Source organism: Polypterus senegalus, chromosome 3 (assembly GCF_016835505.1).
Source record: "Polypterus senegalus isolate Bchr_013 chromosome 3, ASM1683550v1, whole genome shotgun sequence".
Classification (NCBI taxonomy): domain Eukaryota; kingdom Metazoa; phylum Chordata; class Cladistia; order Polypteriformes; family Polypteridae; genus Polypterus; species Polypterus senegalus.
Window position 1 is genome coordinate 209,159,778 of NC_053156.1, and position 22,466 is coordinate 209,182,243.

General features: G+C 41.8%; 1 protein-coding gene across 1 annotated transcript in view; it reads right to left on the reverse strand.

The window, feature by feature from the left end:
- LOC120526863 (sulfotransferase 6B1-like) overlaps positions 1-22,170 on the reverse strand; it is a 70,876-nt gene extending 48,706 nt beyond the window's left edge. Inside the window, exon 1 of the mRNA XM_039749981.1 lies at positions 21,834-22,170. Coding sequence (XP_039605915.1) covers positions 21,834-22,029 — 196 coding nt within the window. The 5' untranslated portion in view covers positions 22,030-22,170. The remainder of the gene's footprint in view (positions 1-21,833) is intronic.
- Positions 22,171-22,466: the final 296 nt, after the last annotated feature.

Genomic DNA, 22,466 nt, shown 5'->3' on the forward strand with positions numbered 1-22,466 from the left:
GTCGACAGCTTTGTAGTTTCCGGTAGTGTCCTCTCTTCTCACAATGTTTGTGATACTTCGAGTGCCCCGTCGGCTCCTTGGACAGTGGAAATCTTTGCAAATGAGTTTAATCGGCGCCATCGAAGCGTGACTCTCTTGGTAAATTGCGGTGCAGGGCTACTTACTCTCCCTTAATGTAAGTTCGGGTCACTAAATCCCCGCAACATTCAAGGTTGCTTTTGTGATGAATTCTTTTAAGAAGATGGAGGGTTTACATCTAAGAAGATGTGCCAACCTCTTCATGTTAAGTTTTGGACTTGGGAATTGTTTGGACCTTCTGCCTGTTAAGCACAGAAGGAAAGCATCCACATTTCTCAGAATAATTTTTCTCTGGCACGTCACTGGCACATAGTGCAAGGTTGTCAAGTAGGTAGTTTACCCAAAACAACTGCAGTAGTACTCAATGTATCTTTACTTCTTAAATGTTAATGAAACACATTTTAATAATTTATACAGTTCTTATATATCATTTAAATTTTCTTATGGAAATGTTTGACTATTTAATAATTTATGCACTTCTTATATGTTCTTCAAATTCTTTTATCAAAATGTTTTACTACTTAATAACTTATTTTATATATACTTCATTTTATTTTTTTCCCCTTGCACTCAGTGAGTAAAGCCACTGGGTAATCAGCTAGTTTTTTATATTATTTCCTTATTATCCTGAGATATCCTGTATTTATCCAACTCGAGGGTTCTACTACAATATATGCAAGCATATATAAATATGTGCGTCAAGAAAGGGGCTCAGAAAGAAATGGAAAAGAAAACTAAAACTACATCCAAGCCCAGACCGAGAAATTCAAGTTCAAGCTTAAGGTACGACCTTTCAGAGACTGACCTGGAACAGATGGGCGAAAGCCCAGGCTCCTCGGGACCACGGTCCACTACATCGTCTCCAGTTGAGAGCGAAATGGGGAGCGAATGTGCGATTGACGCAGGTCAAGATAGCTCGCCGATTGGAGAAGATCATTTGAAACTGGAAAAGGCCTTGCAGTCCGCGCTTTCACCTACTCCTCACGAGCCGGCAACATCAGCTGTAATACAGCTTGCCACTTCACCTACGGTGCACGAAAGCAGAAATGATCTGTCCGAACTGAAGGTGATGATCGCTGAGCTCAAACAAGAGATAAAGAAAAGTGAAAAGGCCAGCGAGAAGGCAAGTGAAAAGCTACAGCAGGAGCTGCAAAAGCTGCGACAGGATAATAAAGACTCGGAGAAACGCGTATATATTCGCTTTGAGGTGGCCTTTAAAAGTATCTATACTAATAAAAGACAAAGCCCTCACTAACTCACTTACTCACTCAATCACTGATTCATCACTAATTCTCCAACTTCCCGTGTAGGTAGAAGGCTGAAATTTGGCAGGCTTATTCCTTACAGCTTACTTACAAAAGTTAAGCAGGTTTCATTTCGAAATTCTACACGTGACAGTCATAAAGGTCGATAACAGTCGACAACGTCCGCCATGTTGAACTTTCTTATTTATGGCCCCATCTTCACGAAATATGGTAGGTGGCTTCCCTGCGCTAACCAAAACCGATGTATGTACTTATTTCGATGGTATGACGCCACTGTTGGCCGCCATATTAGATTTTCCAAACGTCACTAATTCTCCAACTTCCCGTATATGTAGAAGGCTGAAATTTGGCAGGTTCATTCCTTACAGCTTACTTACAAAAGTTAAGCAGGTTTCATTTTGAAATTCTACGCATGATGGTCAACAACGTCCACCATGTTGAACTTTCTTAATCATGGCCCCATCTTCACGAAATTTGGTAGGCGGCTTCCCTGCGCTAACCGAAACCAATATACATACTTATTTCGGTGGTATGACGCCACTATCAGCCGCCATATTGAGCTTTCCAACATCACTAATTCTCCAACTTGCAGTGTAGGTAGAAGGCTGAAATTTGGCATGCTCATTCCTTACAGCTTACTTACAAAAGTTAATCAGGTTTCATTTCGAAATTCTACACGTAACGGTCATAACGGTCAACAAAGTCCTCCATGTTGAACTTTCTTATTTATGGCCCCATCTTCACGAAATTTGGTAGGCAGCTTCCCTGCGCTAACCGAAACCAATGTCCATACTTATTTCGGTGGTATGGCGCCACTGTCAGCCGCCATATTGAACTTTCCAACGTCACTAATTCTCAAAATTCCCATGTACAGTAGGTAGAAGGCTGAAATTTGGTACTTATTTCGGTGGTATGATGCCACTGTCGGCCGCCATATTGAACTTTTCAACAGTCTTTGTTACTTATGGGCCCATCTTCAAGAAATTTGGTACGCAACACTAACTGAATCCTACTTACGTACATATATACGTCCATAGCCTGCAGCTCAGTCACCTTGTGAGGCGGCGTTGGGTCCCCCATCCCAACGCCTCCCACGTTGTTGGCTGCCTGCCTATATAAGGCCGTCTGTCGCTCCAGTCTCTACAATCCCTTCCTTGCTTCGCCACGGGATTCACATCTCCCTGCTGATAACTACAGCCTTTTTATTTCATCCATGGCATCTCCGCTGTTTTATTGTTCGTTTATTATGATTATAGTTATTGTGTAGGTATTTTAGACTTACTTTACATTGTTCAGGTACCCATTTCCTTTATCATTCCAACCGTACCCGCATTAACATGTCTATCGAGGTGATCACCATCGATCAAAGAACTGTCACTTACCGAGTGGTTTCCATGCCCGGAGCTGGCACCTGTCTTTTCCATTCTCTTTGTTACATATTAATATCTTGAGAAACATTGTGTCTTATGTATTGAATGACTGGGACAGGTTCAAGGTGTGGACTGATGATGGTACAGGAGATAATTATACTACACAGGAGCACTATACGAGTGAAATGCTTAAGCCCTTCACCTATGGTTCTGCATGTGAGTTGATGGCTGTCGCTGAATTGTTCGGTTGTCGCTTTTAAGTGTACTGAAATGGCCAAATATTTTACACCTTTGGACAACCGCCAATGCCTCTTAAACATCTTAGATTCACAGGTGACGATTTCAGTAGTGGACACTTTGATGTTTATGAATGTTTAAACTCTCAAAAGCTGGATGTGAAGTTATCGTTGAAACTGGTTGTATACTTACAATGCTTGACAGATGCCGAATGTCACTTCAACACAAGTCCTACAAATACTGTCGTAATTGAAACAAACCATGAAACTCAAACCGATTATGACAGCAGCAATCCAAGCTATGAGATTTGAAACAAGATTACTGTTCACATGGCCAACTGTACGTTGCATACTTAAGAGTAAGCTCAGCGCACAGCTTGGTCATATTACAACCGGAGGGCCGAACTCACAATGTGGTATACAAAGAGATCCTTAACAAATAATTATTGGTATATTTTCCCTCAGTTTAAAAGGTTTAATTTTCTTCTTAATAAAACTTTTAAGGCAGTACTTCGCAGCTGTGAAGCGCGGGTATTTTGCTATATATATATATATATATATATATATATATATATATATATATATATATATAGATATAGATATAATGTGTGTGTGTGTATGTGTATATATACAGTGGTGTGAAAAACTGTTTGCCCCCTTTCTGATTTCTTATTCTTTTGCATGTTTGTCACACAAAATGTTTCTGATCATCAAACACATTTAACCATTAGTCAAATATAACACAAGTAAACACAAAATGCAGTTTTTAAATGATGGTTTTATTATTTAGGGAGAAAAAAAAATCCAAACCTACATGGCCCTGTGTGAAAAAGTAATTGCCCCCTGAACATAATAACTGGTTGGGCCACCCTTAGCAGCAATAACTGCAATCAAGCGTTTGCGATAACTTGCAATGAGTCTTTTACAGCACTCTGGAGGAATTTTGGCCCACTCATCTTTGCAGAATTGTTGTAATTCAGCTTTATTTGAGGGTTTTCTAGCATGAACCGCCTTTTTAAGGTCATGCCATAGCATCTCAATTGGATTCAGGTCAGGACTTTGACTAGGCCACTCCAAAGTCTTCATTTTGTTTTTCTTCAGCCATTCAGAGGTGGATTTGCTGGTGTGTTTTGGGTCATTGTCCTGTTGCAGTACCCAAGATTGCTTCAGCTTGAGTTGACGAACAAATGGCCAGACATTCTCCTTCAGGATTTTTTGGTAGACAGTAGAATTCATGGTTCCATCTATCACAGCAAGCCTTCCAGGTCCTGAAGCAGCAAAACAACCCCAGACCATCACACTACCACCACCATATTTTACTGTTGGTATGATGTTCTTTTCTGAAATGCTGTGTTCCTTTTACGCCAGATGTAACGGGACATTTCCCTTCCAAAAGTTCAACTTTTGTCTCATCAGTCCACAAGGTATTTTCCCAAAGTCTTGGCAATCATTGAGATGTTTCTTAGCAAAATTGAGATGAGCCCTAATGTTCTTTTGCTTAACAGTGGTTTGCGTCTTGGAAATCTGCCATGCAGGCCGTTTTTGCCCAGTCTCTTTCTTATGGTGGAGTCGTGAACACTGACCTTAATTGAGGCAAGTGAGGCCTGCAGTTCTTTAGGCGTTGTCCTGGGGTCTTTGTGACCTCTCGGATGAGTCGTCTCTGCGCTCTTGGGGTAATTTTGGTCGGCCAGCCACTCCTGGGAAGGTTCACCACTGTTCCATGTTTTTGCCATTTGTGGATAATGGCTCTCACTGTGGTTCGCTGGAGTCCCAAAGCTTTAGAAATGGCTTTATAACCTTTACCAGACTGATAGATCTCAATTACTTCTGTTCTCATTTGTTCCTGAATTTCTTTGGATCTTGGCATAATGTCTAGCTTTTGAGGTGCTTTTGGTCTACTTCTCTGTGTCAGGCAGCTCCTATTTAAGTGATTTCTTGATTGAAACAGGTGTGGCAGTAATCAGGCCTGGGGGTGGCTACGGAAATTGAACTCAGGTGTGATACACCACAGTTAGGTTATTTTTAACAAGGGGCAATTACTTTTCACACAGGGCCATGTGGGTTTGGATTTTTCTCCCTAAATAATAAAACCATCATTTAAAAACTGCATTTTGTGTTTACTTGTGTTATATTTGACTAATGGTTAAATGTGTTTGATGATCAGAAACATTTTGTGTGACAAACATGCAAAAGAATAAGAAATCAGAATGGGGCAAATAGTTTTTCACACCACTGTATATATATATATAGATATAGATATAGATATAGATATAGAGAGATATAGATAGATATATATATATATATATATAGATAGATATATAGATATAATGTGTGTATGTGTGTATATACAGTATGTATGTGTATATATAGAGAGAGATATAGATATATTTATATAGATAGATATATATATACTGTATATATAATGCGTGTGTATGTATGTATGTGTATATATATATATATATATATATAAACTGCTCAAAAAAATTAAAGGAACACTTTGAAAACACATCAGATCTCAATGGGAAAAAGAAATCCTCCTGGATATCTATACTGATATAGACTGGATAATGTGTTAGGAGCGAAAGGATGCCACATCGTTTGATGGAAATGAAAATGATCAACCTACAGAGCCCTGAATTCAAAGACGCCCCAAAAATCAGAGTGAATAAATTATGTGGCAGGCTAGTCCATTTTGCCAAAATTTAATTGCAGCAACTCAAAATTGTATGCAGCACTTTGTATGGCCCCTGTGTTCTTGTATACATGCCTGACAACATCGGTGCATGCTTCTAATGAGATGACAGATGGTGTTGTGGGGGATCTCCTCCCAGATCTGGACCAGGGCATCACTGAGCTCCTGGACAGTCTGAGATGCAACCTGGTGGCATTGGATGGACCAAAACATAATGTCCCAGAGGTGTTCTATTGGATTTAGGTCAGGGAAGTGTGGTGGCCAGTCAATGGTATCAATTCCTTCATCCTCCAGGAACTGCCTGCATACTCTCATCACATGAGGCCAGGAATTGTCGTGCACCAGGAGCCACTGTACCAGCATAGGGTCTGACAATGAGTCCAAGGATTTCATCCTGATACCTAATGGCAGCCAAGGTGCCTTTGTCAAGCCTGTAGCGGTCTGTGTGACCCTCCATGGATATGCCTCCCCAGACAATCATTAACCCACCACCAAACTGCTGATGCTGAATGATGTTACAGGCAGCATAATGTTCTCCATGGCTTCTCCAGACCCTTTCACTTCTGTCATGTGCTCAGGGTGAACCTGCTCTCATCTGTAAACAGCACAGGGCACCAGTGGTGCATCTGCCAATTCTGGTATTCAATGGCGAATGCCAATCAAGCTGCATGCTGCTGGGCAGTGAGCTCAGGGCTCATTAGAGGACATGGGGCCCTTGGGTCACCCTCGTGAAGTCTTTCTGGTTGTTTGGTCAGAGACATTCACACCAGTGGCCTGCTGGAGGCCATTTTGTAGGGCTCTGGCAGTGCTCATCCTGTTCCTCCTTGCCCAAAGGAGCAGATACTGGTCCTGCTGATGGGTTATGGACCTTCTATGGCCCTCTCCAGCTCTCCTAGAGTAACTGCTTGTCTCCTTGAATCTCCTCCATGCCCTTGAGACTGTGCAGGGAGACACAGCAAACCTTCTGGCAATGACACGTATTGATGTGCCATCCTGGAGAAGTTGGACTACCTGTGCAACCTCTGTAGGGTCCAGGTATCGCCTCATGCTACCAGTAGTGACACTGACTGTAGCCAAATGCAAAACTAGTGAAGAAACAGTCAGAAAAGATGAGGAGGGAAAAATGTCAGTGGCCTCCACCTGTTAAACCATTCCTGTTTTGGGGGTCATCTCATTGTTGCCCCTCTAGTGCATCTGTTGTTAATTTCATTAACACCACAGCAGCTGAAACTGATTAACAACCCCCTCTGCTACTTAACTGTCCAGATTAATATCCCATGTTTCATTGACTTTATGCTATACTCTGATTAAAAAGTGTTCCTTTAATTCTTTTGAGCAGTGTATATATATATATGACAGCAACACTTATAACAGTGACAAAACAATTACATTGACAATCATGTTACGTTATTTTCAAAATGTTTCCTTTAATTTTTCATTACTTCTTTAATACACTACTTCTCCGCTGCGAAACGCGGTATTTTGCTAGTGTATATATATATATATATATATATAGATATAGATATAGATATATAGATATACAGATAGATAGATATGGATATATATATAATGTGTGTGTATGTATGTACAGTATGTATGTGTATATATATAGAGAGAGATATAGATAGATATATATATAGATATTAGATATATATATATATATATATATATATATATATATATATATATATATATATATGACAGCAACACTCATAACAGTGACAAAACAATTACATTGATGATCATGTTACGTTATTTTCAAGATGTTTACTTTTCTTTTTCATTACTTCTTTAACACACTACTTCTCTGCTGCGAAGCACGGGTATTTTGCTAGTGCTGGATAAAATGGAGGAGCACATTCAGGAAAATGTGTCTAAACTGAGCACACTTGCCAATCAGCTGAAGGATGTTAAGCAGACATTCTCGAATTGAAACAGCCAAAAATCAAGCATCCACTGCTGATGGAAAAGCAACAGCTGCCAATTCCAAAAAACTTGGAGACGGACTTGCTGCTCTGGAAGATTGAAGCAGAAGGAATTATATTAGAATCGAACAGAATCATGAAAGTCCAAACCCAGTGAAATTCGCAGCTGAACTATTCTCTAAAATAATTGGAGAGGACTTTAAATTAGATACCGAGATAGCAGCAGCTTATTGCATACGTGGATCAAATACCTTTAGACCTAGGTCTTTTATTATCCGCTTCGAGAGGTTACTATGTAAGCTAGATGTGATGGCACTCTTCAGACACAAGCAAGAGAATATATATGAAAATAACCACATTCGTATTTTCCCTGATTTCTCTCCCACAACAGCTGCTAAACGTGCAGCCTTCTATAACATTAAACAGCGGTTATGGCAAGCCGATATCAAATACAGCCTCTTATATTCTGCCAAACTGAAAGTGGAAGTTCAAGGCCAATATTACGTCTTCTTCATCAAGGAGGAAGCAGAAAAGGAACTAAGAAAGCTGATCCCGACTCTATTCTGAAACACAATAGTGAGTCGCAGCCTGTCATGGCATGGGTTTATTATCTTAATACCTTAAGATTGCTGAAGATTATATTTTATGCTTATAGTTTGTTAATGATTATATTTTAGGCATATAGTATTTTTTTTATTAATTTTATTGCAATCCATACAAATCAATTAAGTTTTTACACAAAGAAAAATTGAGTTAAGGACAAATCGATCCCCACCCCTGAGAGAGAGAGCAAGGCAAATGACGTGAAATTTAAGGCTTGTAAACATACCTAAATTAATAAATTCTCTGTGCTTTATGAGCTTATTTCAAAATATTACTGATTAAATCCTGCCATGTTTTGAAAAAAGTCTGTACGGATCCTCTAACTGAGTATTTTTTGATTGATTTTTTCCAATTTCGAATAGTATAACACATCAGTTTTCCACTGACTTAAAAGAGGAGAGTTTGGGTTCTTCCAGTTCATCAGAATAAGTCTGCGTGCCAAAAGTGTAGCGAATGCAATCACAATTTGTTTGTCTCTCTCCACTTTAAATCCATCTGGAAGAACCCCAAACACAGCTGTTAAAGGGTTAGGAGGGATTGTGAGACCAAGGCTGTCTGAAAGGTAATTAAAAATTTTTGTCCAAAATAATGTTAATTTGGTGCAGACCCAGAACATATGACCCAGTGAGGCTGGGACTTGGTTGCAACGTTCGCAGGTTGGATCATGCCCTGGAAACATTTTGGAGAGTTTTAGTCGAGACAGATGTGCTCGATATATAATTTTGAGTTGTATAATTGTATGCTTTGTGCAAATGGAGCTCGAGTGAATTCTCTGCATTGCTACTTTCCACTCCTTTTCTGATATATTAATTGAGAGATCTTTTTCCCAGTGTCCTCTTGGATCTTTGAAAGGGAGGTATTGTAAAATGATTTTATATATTGCAGAGATAGTGTCTGAGTCCTTGAGATTGAGCAATATTTTTTCCAGCATGGATGATGGTGCAAGATGAGGAAAATCAGACAGGTTCTGCTTAACAAAGTTCCTGATTTGAAGATAGTGAAAGAAATGTGTAGCTGGAATGTTAAATTTGGAATGCAATTGTTCATAGGATGCAAAGACGTTGTCTATATAAAGATCTCTAAGCAAGCTAATTCCAAATTTTTTCCAGATATTAAAAACTGCATATGTTTGCGAAGGTTGAAAGAGGTGGTTCTCTTGCAGAGGTGCCACAGATAGAAGCTTCGCCGTCTTAAAATGCTTTCTACATTGGTTCCACATTCTAAGTGAGTGAAGCAAAATTGGGTTATTAGTATATTGCTGATAACGTGTGTTTATTCGAGCACAGAGCAAGGAATACAAAGAAGTACTGCAGGATTTTACTTCTATTGCGGACCAAGCCTGTGTATGTTCTTCTACAGTATATGTGTCCAGGTTCTTATCGCCTGTATATTTGCTGCCCAGTAATAAAACTGGAAGTTAGGTAGAGCCATTCCGCATTCTGCCTTTTGTCTTTGTAGGGTTGCTCTTTGGATGCGTGGATGTTTTGAATTCCAAATAAATGAGGTTATTGTTGAATCTAATTGCTTAAAGAATGATTTATTAATATATATTGGAATGTTTTGAAATAAAAAAGGAGCTTAGGAAGAATATTCATCTTAACAGTGTTAATTCTTCCAGCTAGTATGAGATGAAGGGTTGACCATCTATGCAAGTCTTGCTTAATTCTTTCCATGCAGACGGCGAAATTTTGTTGATAAAAAGCTTTATGTTTACTTGTGATGTTTACCCCAAGGTATTTAAACTGTTCTGCAATAATAAAAGGTACAGTGTCTAATCTAATATCATATGCTTGAGAATTCACTTTTATTCAGATTAATTCTGAGACCAGAGATCTTTTGAAATTCTGTGAGTGCTGTTAAGACTGCAGGAACAGAATTTTCTGGGTCCGATATATACAGTACCATATCATCTGCATATAATGAAATTTTCTGTTCCAGTCAGGCATATGGTATTTAGACTATATTGGCAATAGATATCTCTGCTTTTAATCCTAAAATGCCGCTGTGTGGGGGCTTGTTTTGCTTTGGACGTGCTCTGTCTCTAGGTATGTCAGAGGACCGAGACTTTTTGAAGTGGGGTCCAGCCTCACGTGTGGAGGCAAAATAAGGGGGGGAGAGAAAAAGAGCAGGCTATATCTAATCTTTCTTTTTAATCCTTACAATTATAACTACCAATGTAACAATAGGCTACATGGCAATAACTGTTGGTGAAAAAAGGAAATTAAGGTTAAAGCTGTCTCACTTCCAGTCAACACTATCAAATGACATCATAAATTCAGAATCAATGTCTCCATGATGGGGCAGTTAACTTTGTGAGCTGGAATATTAAAGGCCTGAATCATGAATTAAAGAAAAAGAAATTACTCTCTCACCTAACAGGTTTAAACGATAAAATGGTATTTTTACAGGAGACACACTTACTAAGCAAGGATTAGTTCCGGCTACAAAAGGACTGGACTGGCCAAATATTCCATTCTAGCTTTACAAAGAAAACTAGAGGTGTGGGAATCCTTATACATAGAACAGTCTCATTTGTAGTATCAGATGTAGTATCTGATCCTGAAGGGAGATATATGATGGTCATGGGCAACTTTTTTAACTTTAAAATGATTTTGATAAATGTTTATGCACCTAATATCAATGATAAGGAATTCATACAAAATGTATTTGCATCCATTCCCAATGTGAACAATCATAAAATTATAATGGCTGGGGACTTTAATTGTGTTTTAAATCCACTCTTAGATAGGACTCCTGTCACAGGGGGGATGACATCTAACACTGCAAAGACAATTACACAGTTTGTAACTGACCACAACTTATCAGACCCCTGGAGGTTTCTAAACCCACACTCAAGAACATATTCTTTCTACTCACTAGTACATCATTGCTACTCAAGAATAGATTATTTCTTTATAGATAATAATTTCTTTGATGCTATTGTTATGCACCACTGATCTTGGAGCTAAAGTCACTATGCCCTACACACTCACCTCGCAGATGGCGTCTTAACCCACTTCTTTTAGCAGACGAGAACTGTACAGAATTTATTTCCAAACAAATCAGTTTCTTCCTAGAGACAAATACATTCTCAAAGGTTTCTGCAGGAATACTCTGGGAAACTCTAAAGGCCTTCTTAAGATGACAGATTATTTCATATCTCTCCCAAAAGAATAAATAAGAAACAAAGAAAGTATCAGAGTTAAAAAGTGAAATTACTAGAAAATATAAAGAACTCTACAGCGAGGCTCTACATAGGAAAAGGCAGGCTCAGCATTCAGAACTCAACCTCATTACAACTAAAGAAACAGAACAACTAATTTATAAATCCAGACATCATTACTATGAACACGGAGAGAAAGCTAATAAGCTTTTAGCTCAACAAATCCACAAGCAAGACGTTCACAATGCAATCCCAGTAATCAACAACACAAACGGAGACAAAATCATTGACCATATAAATATAATGTACACATTTAGAGACTACTATAAATCATTATATTCTACTGAGTTTAAAGAAGACAACACACAATCTAATGTAGTTCTGGATACATTACAGATACCACAATTAGATACTTTTATTGCGGAGGAATTGGATAAGCCTCTGGCAGAATTACTAGATGCTATAAAGTCACTTCAAGGCGGGAAAGCAGCAGGCCCTGATGGCTGCCCTGAAGAATTTTATAAAAAATTCTCTGCTCAGCTAGCTACCCTCCTATTAGCAACATTTACAGTAGCTAGAGACAATCAAATTCTTCCTCAAACTTTTCACCAAGCATTAATAACCATCTTTCCTAAACAAAATAAGGACTTATTACAATGTTCATCATACAGACCAATTTCACTTCTGAATAATGATGTTAAGATACTCTAAAAATCATAGCTAGAAGGATGGAGAAAGTGCTGCCTTCGGTAATATCACAAGATCAAACTGGATTTATCAAGGGTCGACACTTATCTTCCAATCTTCGACGCCTGTTTAATGTAATATACTCACCAACAAAGTCAAATGCCCCAGAAATATTATCATTGGATGCAGAAAAAGCATTTGACACGATTGAATGGAAATACCTTTTCACTACATTAGAGAAATTTGGGTTTGGCCCGAACATTTGTGCATGGATCAAACTACTGTGTACCAATTCAGAAGCTTCAGTTTGTATTAACTACATTTGTTCAGACTACTTTAAACTAGAATGTGGTACCAGGCAAGGATGCCCATTGTCACCACTGCTATTTGAAATTGCCATTGAACCACTGGCGGTTCACTGTCGAAATGCTTATCAGATAAAGGGATTATCAGAGAAGGACTGGAACAGAAAATTTCTCTATATGCAGATGATATGGTACTGTATATATCAGACCCACAAAATTCTGTGCCTGCAGTCTTAACAGCACTTACAGAATTTCAAAAGATCTCTGTTCTCAGAATTAATCTGAATAAAAGTGTACTCTTTCCAGTGAATTCTCAAGCATACAATATTCGATTGGACACCTTCTCTTTTATCAGTTTAAATACCTAGGGGTTAACATCACAAGTAAACACAAAGCTCTTTATCAACAAAATTTCGCCATCTGTATGGAAAAAATTAAGCAAGACTTGCATAGATGGTCAACCCTTCATCTCACTCTAGCTGGAAGAATTAATGTTGTTAAGATGAATATTCTTCCTAAGCTTCTTTTTATTTCAAAACATTCCAATATACATCAATAAATCTTTTTAAGAAATTAGATTCAACAATAACCTCATTTATTTGGAACTCAAAACATCCACTATCCAAAGAGCGACCCTACAAAGACCTAAAGCAGAAGGTGGCATGGCTCTACCCAACATTCAGTTTTATTACTGGGCAGCAAACATACAAGCTATAAAAACCTGGACACAAATAGATGAACATACACAGGCCTGGTCCGCAATAGAAGTAAAATCCTGCAGTACTTCTTTATATTCCTTGCTTTGTGCCCCAATAAATGCAAGTTATCGCAATATACTAATAACCCAATTGTACTTAACTCACTCAGAATATGGAACCAATGTAGAAAGCATTTTAAGATGGAGAAGCTTTTATCTGTGCACCTCTGCAAGAGAACCACCTCTTTCAACCCTCGCAAACATATGCAGTTTTTAATATCTGGAAAAATTTGGGATTAAATTGCTTAGAGATCTTTATATAGACAACATCTTTGCATCCTATGAACAATTACATTCCAAATTTAACTTTCCAGCTACACATTTCTTTTACTATCTTCAAATTAGGAACTTTGTTAAGAAGAACCTGTCCGATTTTCCTCATCTTACACTCTCATCCATGCTGAAAAAATATTGCTCAATTTCAAGGACTTAGACACCATCTCTGCAATATATAAAATTATTTTACAGTCCCTCCCTTTCAAAGATCCAAGAGGACAATGGGAAAAAGATCTCTTAATCAATATATCAGAAAAGGAGTGGAAAGTAGCAATGCAGAGAATTCACTCGAGCTCCATATGCACAAAGCATACAATCATTCAACTCAAAATTATATATCGAGCACATCTGTCTCGCCTAAAACTGTCCAAAATGTTTCCAGGGCAAGATCCAACCTGCGAACGCTGCAATCAAGTCCCAGCCTCACTGGGTCACATGTTTTGGGCCTGCACCAAATTAACATCATTTTGGACCAAAATTTTTAAGTGCCTTTCAGACAGCCTTGGTGTCACAATCCCTCTAACCCATTAACAGCTGTGTTTGGTGTTCTTCCAGATAGGTTTAAAGTGGAGAAGGACAAACAAACTGTGATTGCCTTTACTACACTATTGGCACGCAGACTTATTTTGCTAAACTGGAAGAATCCTAACTCTCCTCTTTTAAGTCAGTGGGAAACCGATGTTTTATACTATTTGAAATTGGAAAAAAGCAAATATTCAGTTAGAGGATCTGTACAGAATTTTTTCAAAACCTGGCAGGATCTAATCAATAATATTTTAGAATAAGCTGTTAAAGCACCAAGGAAGCAATTATCTCTGCATATCTTTTTCTTCTCTATTCATCTCTATTGGTCTATTAAACTCATCAATTTAGGTATGTTTACAACCCTTAAGTTTTACCCCATTGGCCATGCTCTCTCTCTCTCAGGGGTGGGGGTCGACTTGTTTTTCAATCTCAACCCTATGTTTTGTAAAAATTGATCGATTTGTATGGAATGATTACAATAAAATTATTTTTTAAAAAAAGTAATAATAGCTGCTCCCCCTTTAAATGTTGCGCTGGCCTCCTTGTCCCCAGCACCCCCTGCACCCTCAGTAGAAACCAATCAGAGCCGCTGCAGGGACTGCTGGGATTTGAAGTTTCTTTACCCAGTGGCACCACTACAACAGGATGGAAAACCAGAAGGGTGACATGTGTTTCTACTTAATCCACATATAAATGACCTCCAGTTTGAAAAGACTGCTAACAGACCCCACATTTTCTCTGAAGAGTGTTTGAAAATCACTGCATTTAAACTGCTTCAAAGTAGAACGTGATACTCAACAAGGATGTCCCCTATCACCATTGCTCTTTGCAATCACCATTGAGCCATTGGCCATTTACTTTCGTAATGCATTAGAGATAAAAGGGATAACCAGAGAAGAATTTGAACTGAAAATATCACTGTATGCAATGTGGAACGAGCCTCAGACACAGACAGGAAGACATTGTAAATTCACCACCACACGTTTATTTACAACTATTTACACACAATAATAAAGTGCACACAACCCATTTCACCCCCAAAGTCCAGGCCAACACCACACTATGCCTCTTCTTCAGACTGCCTCTTTCTCTCTCCTCCAGAGCTTGTCCTCTTCCACCCGACTCTAGCCCTGAATGAAGGGAGGCGGCCTCTTTTTATGTGCTCCAGGTGCTTCCCGGCAATCTTCCACTGGCACTCCCCAGTGTGGCGGAAGTGCCAGCTGCATACCCAGAAGCACTCCGGGTGTCCCCAGTCTTCTTCCCCCCAGCACTTCCTGGTGTGGCAGAAGTGCTGAGGTCCAGGGTTCTCCAGGCATTGGGGCGCCCCCTGGCGGTGACCATGGGCCCCTACAGGGTCGAGCTTCCAAGCTCTGTACCCGTGGCCCCCACAGCAACAAGGGCGGTCACCCCCTCGTGGTCTGGAGGAGGCGTGAGACCGCCTCCAGTCCTCTTGGGAGTCCCGGCTGGGTACCACCCCCAGCCGCGTGCCACAGCAGATAATGTGGTACTGTATATATCAGACCCTCAAACATCTGTACCAGTTGTCAGGGATGCCAGGGGCGACAACCCAGCCGGGACGCCTTGAGGGACCGGAAGTGGGCGTGCGCCCATCTGGGATCACGAGTTGAGGGCTTGGAAGCCCAGCCCTGTAAGGGCCCGTGGTCACCACGAGGGGGCGCCCCGATGCCTTTGGAGCCCTGGACCTCAGCACTTCCGCCACACCAGGAAGTGCTGGGGGGCAGAGAAGAAGGTACACCCGGAGAGCTTCTGGGAATACAGCCGGCACTTCCGCCACACAGGGGCGTGTCGGTGGGTGATTGCTGGAGTTCACCTGGAGCACATCCGGGTGCTAATAAAAGGGGCCGCTTCCCTTCATTTGAGGCTGGAGTCGGGTGGAAGCAGGACAAGGCAGAAGGAGCGAGAGTGGAGGCGGCCCGAAGAAAGGCAAGGTGTTGTTTGGCCAGGACTTGGGGTTTGTGTGTGCACTGAATATTGTAAATATTGTAAAATAAACATGTGGTGGTGACTTTCAACATGTCTGCCTGCCTGTGTCCGGGCCATTTCCACATCTGGCGTAGTCAGCAGGATGCGCCGTCTGGTGTAAGACGGGACCTGATTTCCTAAATCTTGTTGTGGACGGCCCGGCGCAGCAGGGGACCCCCCCACGTGCCGTGGGAGCAGCTTGCACACAGCCCCACGGGGTAAAAGTACCCCACGGACCGCCAGGGGTCCACAGGAGAGCCGTTTTCCCCTGAGGCGAATAGACGGCGTGTGGAGCAGGACTGCAGCAGGCTCCTGCGGGTGCGCCTTTGCTGGAGGCGCCCAGGACGGCATTGCTACTAGGTAGGCCATGCCGAGGACGTCTCCTCGGTTAGATGGGACCCGGGAGGTGAGTTCCCTGCGTGTTTTTTATCGTTCAGACAGGGGCTGCCCAGATCCGCGTCAGTGGCGGACGCATGCTGGTCTGCAGGGCTTCAACAGCACGGTGGCAGCTTCGGGAGTTGCGGAGAAGGAGCCGCTGCAGCTCGAGAGGCACTGGAAACAGCGAGGCTACAAGCAAGCACGTCGCCGCTGCAGGAGGGGAGCCAAAATGGCCACGGGCCAGAAGTCCCTGATTGGAATGATGTGTCTTGCATGCCCGCCGATGACTGGAGAGAGGCGGGATGAAGGAATGGCCATCATGTGCCGGGGGGAGACCCGATTGGGCCGGAGGAAGAGGCCCACAGGAAGTTGCTGGTGTTTGGGGCTGATGGACAGGTAAGCTCCGCATCGGTTAACTCTGTCTTTGCTGGCTGCTCTGTCGGAACTGGAGGCGTGCCTTCAGCCTGCGGAGCAGTGTTTGTCGCAGGTGCTACGTGCCCTCCGGGCAGAGTTGCGAGTGCTGGAGATGAAGGTGGTCGCGTCATTCAAAGAGCTGTTGAAGGCGATCAGACTGCGCGATGCTGGATACTTCAGCTGGAGGTGTACGGCGGGGAAGGTGAGTTCAGCCGTCCCCGTACAGCATGAAGGAGGGTCTGCTGAAAACGGCTGTGATACCAATGATCAGCATCAAGTAAGCAGTCCTCCGACAGTGGACGCGGCGCAGGGGGCTGTGCGCGCAATGAGGGGAGAGACAGCAAGAGGGCTGGCAGGACACGGGCTGTTGAGTGCCCCAGGTCCTAGCGTCCTCCACCCCGAGTCGGCAGCATTCTAGCGCCACTCTGCAGGGACGCAGATGGGAAGGAGTCAGGGCAGGCCAGAGCGACAGGAGGAATCGAGGGGTGAATGCCGGTTCCTCCGATAGGATGGGACATGGTGCTGGGAGCACCCGTCCGAGTGCTGGCCTCCCTCTGAGGGAACCCGCAAAGTCAGCGGAGAGGAAAGGTCTGTAGGCGGTCCCGTCTAATCCACCGACAGGAGGGACACGGAACCCACGGAGGGGGTGCCAAACAGGCAAGTGTCGGGGTGCTGGTCGGAGGGGGGAACGCTGCCAGTGCGCGGCACAGAGGGACGCCAGGGAAGGGTGTCTAGGCAGCGGTTCTGCCCCTTTGTTTCTGTTTGTTTCAGGACCGGACCCCGGACAAGCAGTAAGACCCGCTTCGTGGGGAACCTTCCCTCAGGTGACGGGCCGTCTGCTTGAAGGACTCTCTGCTGGCGAGGGGCTGCTGCCACGGCTGGACGGAGGCTAGGAGGGTGCGAGTGGCTCCAACCAAAGGGGCACAGCGTCCTCGGAGGGGGTGCCGAAGGAGCAGGCCCTGGGGTGCCGAGTTGGACCCCGGTGGGTCAGAAGTTGCCCTCGCGGGACGTGCCGCTCCTCCCGAGTGGTCTTCGCTGGCTGTGGGGCATTGTCAGGGATGCCAGGGGCGACGACCCGGCCGGGACGCCTTGAGGGACCGGAAGCGGGCGTGCGCCCATCTAGGATCATGTGGGGGCCACGGGTTGAGGGCTTGGAAGCCCAGCCCTGTAAGGGCCCGTGGTCACCACGAGGGGGCGCCCCGATGCCTTTGGAGCCCTGGACCTCAGCACTTCCGCCACACCAGGAAGTGCTGGGGGGAAGAGAAGAAGGGACACGCAGAGAGCTTCCGGGAGTACAGCCGGCACTTCCGCCACACAGGGGCGTGTCGGTGGGTGATTGCCAGAGTTCACCTGGAGCACATCCGGGTGCTAATAAAAGGGGCCGCCTCCCTTCATTCGAGGCTGGAGTCGGGTGGAAGCAGGACAAGGCAGAAGAAGCGAGAGTGGAAGAAAGGCAAGGTGTTGTTTGGCCAGTACTTTGGGGACTTTGGGGGTTTGTGTATGCAGTGAATATTGTAAATAGATGTAAAATAAACGTGTGGTGCTGACTTTCAACATGTCTGCCTGTCTGTGTCCGAGCCATTTCCACACAGCGTTCTTTTATTTCAAAAGATATCTGAACTTAAAATTAACTTGAACAAAAGATTTCCCAGTGAACTCTCTTGCACACAGTATTACACTGGACACCTTTCCATTTTTTTAGCAGATCAGTTTAAATACCTAGGAATAAACATCACAAGTAAATATGAAGGTCTTTTTCAAAAAATTGTTGCTTTCTGCATGGAATAAATCGAACAAAATTGAACAGATAGTCTATACTCCATCTTACACTAGCAGGGAGAATCAACACTGTCAAGATGAAAATCCTTCCTAAGTATCTTTTTCTATTTCTGAGCATCCCCATATACATTAACAATTTATTCTTTAAGAAATTAGACTCAATTATAACCTAATTTATTTTGAATTTGAAACATTAACACCTCCTCAGGGTGACTCTACAATGACCTAAAGCAGAAGGGGGCATGGCATTACCTAACTTTCAACTTTGATACTGGACAGCTAATATACAAATTATAAGGATCTGGAAATCGATGCCAATTGATGATCATACACAAGCCTTGTCCACACAAGAAATAAAATTTTGCTGTTCTTCTTTAAATCCCTGCTCTGTGTCCCAGTAAACACAAATTATCATCAATTTATTAGTAATCCAATTGTTCATCGATCACTCAGAATATGGAACCAATGCAGGAAGCCCTTTAAGACAGATGAGCTTTTATCTGTTGCACATCTACATGATAATCACCTTTTTCTACCCTCTGAAACATACATAGTATTTAACCTTTGGAAATCGTTCAGGATTAAAAAACTTAGAGAATTGTATATAAATGTCTTTGCCTCTTATGAACAATTATGCTTCAAATTTAACCTCCCATCCACACAATTTTTACACTACTTTCAAATCAGAAATTTTTTCAATAGGAACCTGCCTAATTTATATTACCTACCACCCAATTCTATTCCAGAAGAAATATTGATCAGTCTGTCAATCAGAAATATCAATCAGAGAGCATCTCAATAATATATAAAAATATTTTAAAGTTCCTTCCTTTCAAAGATCCCAGGTTACAGTGGGGAAAGGATCCAAAATGTATTTAGGACAATATCTAACCTGTAAACATTGCAATCAAGCTCTAGCCACACTGGGCCACTTGTTTTGGGAGTACACCAAATTAACATCATTCTGGTCAAAAATCTTTGAATGCCTATCAGACAGCCTTGGTGTCACTATCACTCCTAACCCATTAACAGCTGTGTTTGGTGTGCTCCCAGATGGGCTTAAATTGAAAAGGACAAATTGATTGTAATTGTCTCCATCATATTATTAGCATGCAGACTTATCTTGCTCAACTGGAAATATTCCCAGCCCACATGTTATAAGTCAGTGGGTAACTGATGTTGTATACTATTTGAAACTGGAAAAACATAAATTGTCACATACTTTTTTAAAATATGGCAATACAGGTAGTCCCCGAGTTACAGACATTCGACATACAAACAACTCATACTTATGAACGGGGCCGCAGCTGCACCTTCATCTGTCTGGGGGACGCAACTCAGGCTCCTCAGTAGCTGCCGCTCCGTCATCTTTGGCTTGGGGACGCTGCAAGCGGTGGCTGGACGGAGGCTGGAGGGGGGGCGGAATTGCACAGTGCAGTGTAGTGTCCCTTGGGCGGCCCCAGTTGATGAATGGGGAAGTGGGGGCTGCAAACCATTCATTCTTAGTGGGCAGCTGGGTGCGCGGTAAGCAGTTACCCGTGGTCCATAGTTACCGGGGCCGCAGCTACCGTGTAAGACCTACTCCGAAAATAAGCCCTAGCATGATTTTTTGGCTGCTCTGTAATATAAGCCCTACCCCAAAAATAAGTAAGGGTGCTTGTACTGTTACGTACATAGCAAAGAACTAACCAATGAAGACTTTATGGAACTAGAACAGCAGATGATAGCATTCAGCAAAAAAAAAAAACAGAACCTAGGGACTCCAACAAAACAGTTTTCTACAAAAGAGTTAGCTGATGCATTTCCTCTCAGGAATGGCAAAGTTAGAGGAGCAAGATCCTGATACAGAGAGGTTCACCAAAGTTTACTGAACAATTACTGAAAGCCTGAATGCTACAAGGCTATTTATGATGAGAAAAAGAAAAGCTCTGTGCAAACCTCCCTTGATGCCTACTTTAAGAGACCAGTCCCATCCTCTTCATCAAGTCCATCAAGTTCTACCAACATTGTTTAAGGCTGTACTGTATTTGAAAGTGTTTATTTATTAAAAATAAGTAATATGTTGAGATAATGTAAAATTAAAATAATGTACCTGTTCGGACTTACATACAAATTCAACTTAAGAACAAACCTACAGTCCCTATCTCGTACGTAACCCGGGGACTGCTTGTATGTCTCTTATTCCATTGTTTTTTCATTCTTGCGCCTCAGTTCTCCATTAAAATCATGTTGGACAAGGGTGTGGCAATCATGGCTCCAACGCTAATGAGGGTCAAACTCATGCGTGTGCACTTCGATGTGGGATCCAAGATATGCTTCTGGAGCTGTTCTGCCATGCTACCTACATCCAACCAGAAAGCACATTTTCTTATATAAAATGCATGTGCCACAGACCTGCTATCTCACACTTCAACAAAAGGAGCATTTAAGGTCCATCCAGCTGTAGCCAGGACCCATAACGGGAGTTAAGACCACAATCACTCCCGGGATTAGGATTATATACTGAGATTGCTGAATTGCCACCCACCAACAGTCTGGAGACCCATGTAATGCTGTAGTCTTGATTCACATCAACCAGCAGTTCCTTCTAATGGTTAGATATATGTCACAAAAATAGTCACCCTGCTGCCACTTATTGGACAATGGGATCTTAGACACCTAACTAGCTACTAGCTAACAACCCAGCTACTGGCAGTTCTGAAGCATTCCCCATAATTATAAAGCATAGTGCTCCCTAATAGTGGTTGTCCATTTCCCACAGCCAAACCATAAAGAATCTTATTAATATAAACCTTCCCTTTTAAGTTTATTTTGGTCCAACTCATGTCCTTTACTGTGAGCACTGGTTTTCATTGAGTTATCTGTCATGATAAATAGATAGAGAGATAGATAGATAGATAGATAGATAGATAGATAGATAGATAGATAGATAGATAGATAGATGAAAACAAAATGATACTGTGCAAATTAGTGTGTGGCAGTAAAATATATTCAATTTGATTCTTGCTGTAAATTACAAGTTAAACAATGTTCCTTTAGACTAAATAAAAGATTTACACATTCTCAATTTCTTAAAGACTTCTTTCTACATGCTGAGAACTTACATTCTGTTATACTGACAGGGAAAATTGCAAAGCATTAGATGATTTTTCAAGGTACCCAGCATAGACTGAAGGGTGGATGGTTTCTATGCTCTCCTTTATCAGCTGCTTAATGAAAGCCTTGCTAAACATTCCTGCTTGTGTGCCTCATTGCTCACTAAGAGTTAAATATTGTACATCAAGTCACTGACTAATTAGACACATCCTGACTGAACTATTATCTTTACTCAAATACCACAACCAGAACTGTAAAGAGTACAGAACTCAAATTATTTTCTCAAAACCCTTAAACTTACCACATTTTGGATATGACATCAGTAAAATGTCATCTGCCCTGGCTTCAAAAGTGTCCAGTGCCTGTAAGGTTTCTAGAGAAGTTACTACTGAAGGATACGGGATTCCCTTATACATAAAGTATGTCTCTTCTACTGGCATTTCTTTTATTTTTTCTACCAGGTCTTCAAACTCTTTCATAGCAGTGTCTCTATCCATGTTAGATGCTTGCTTTCTTCTGGAGAGGTGAGAATGAATCTGTCCCACAGGCAGATGTCTGTATAAAGTGGTGCCTCACTTTCACTTTAAATACTGCAGCAGAAATAAACTTTAGTGAGCTGCTGCAGGTAAAGAGTACATGAGGAGCCACCCCCTTACAGCACCGGCATGCAATTTTACTCACTCATAATAATGACATAAATGTGCCGCCTTATCTATTTAGGGATTTAGGAGTGACTAGGCAGGGAAATGTTTAAGAAGAAGTGAATGTATGGTTCAGAAATGTTGCAGTCAGATTCAGCCTTATATAGACAGAGCCCTTTTTTAATATATAATTTCTGTGTGTTACAATAAATAATATTTTTCAATTAAAAGGTTATTCAAATAAAAAATAAACTGCTGTCTCTTATTTAAAATTAGAAAATAATGAAGCTCTT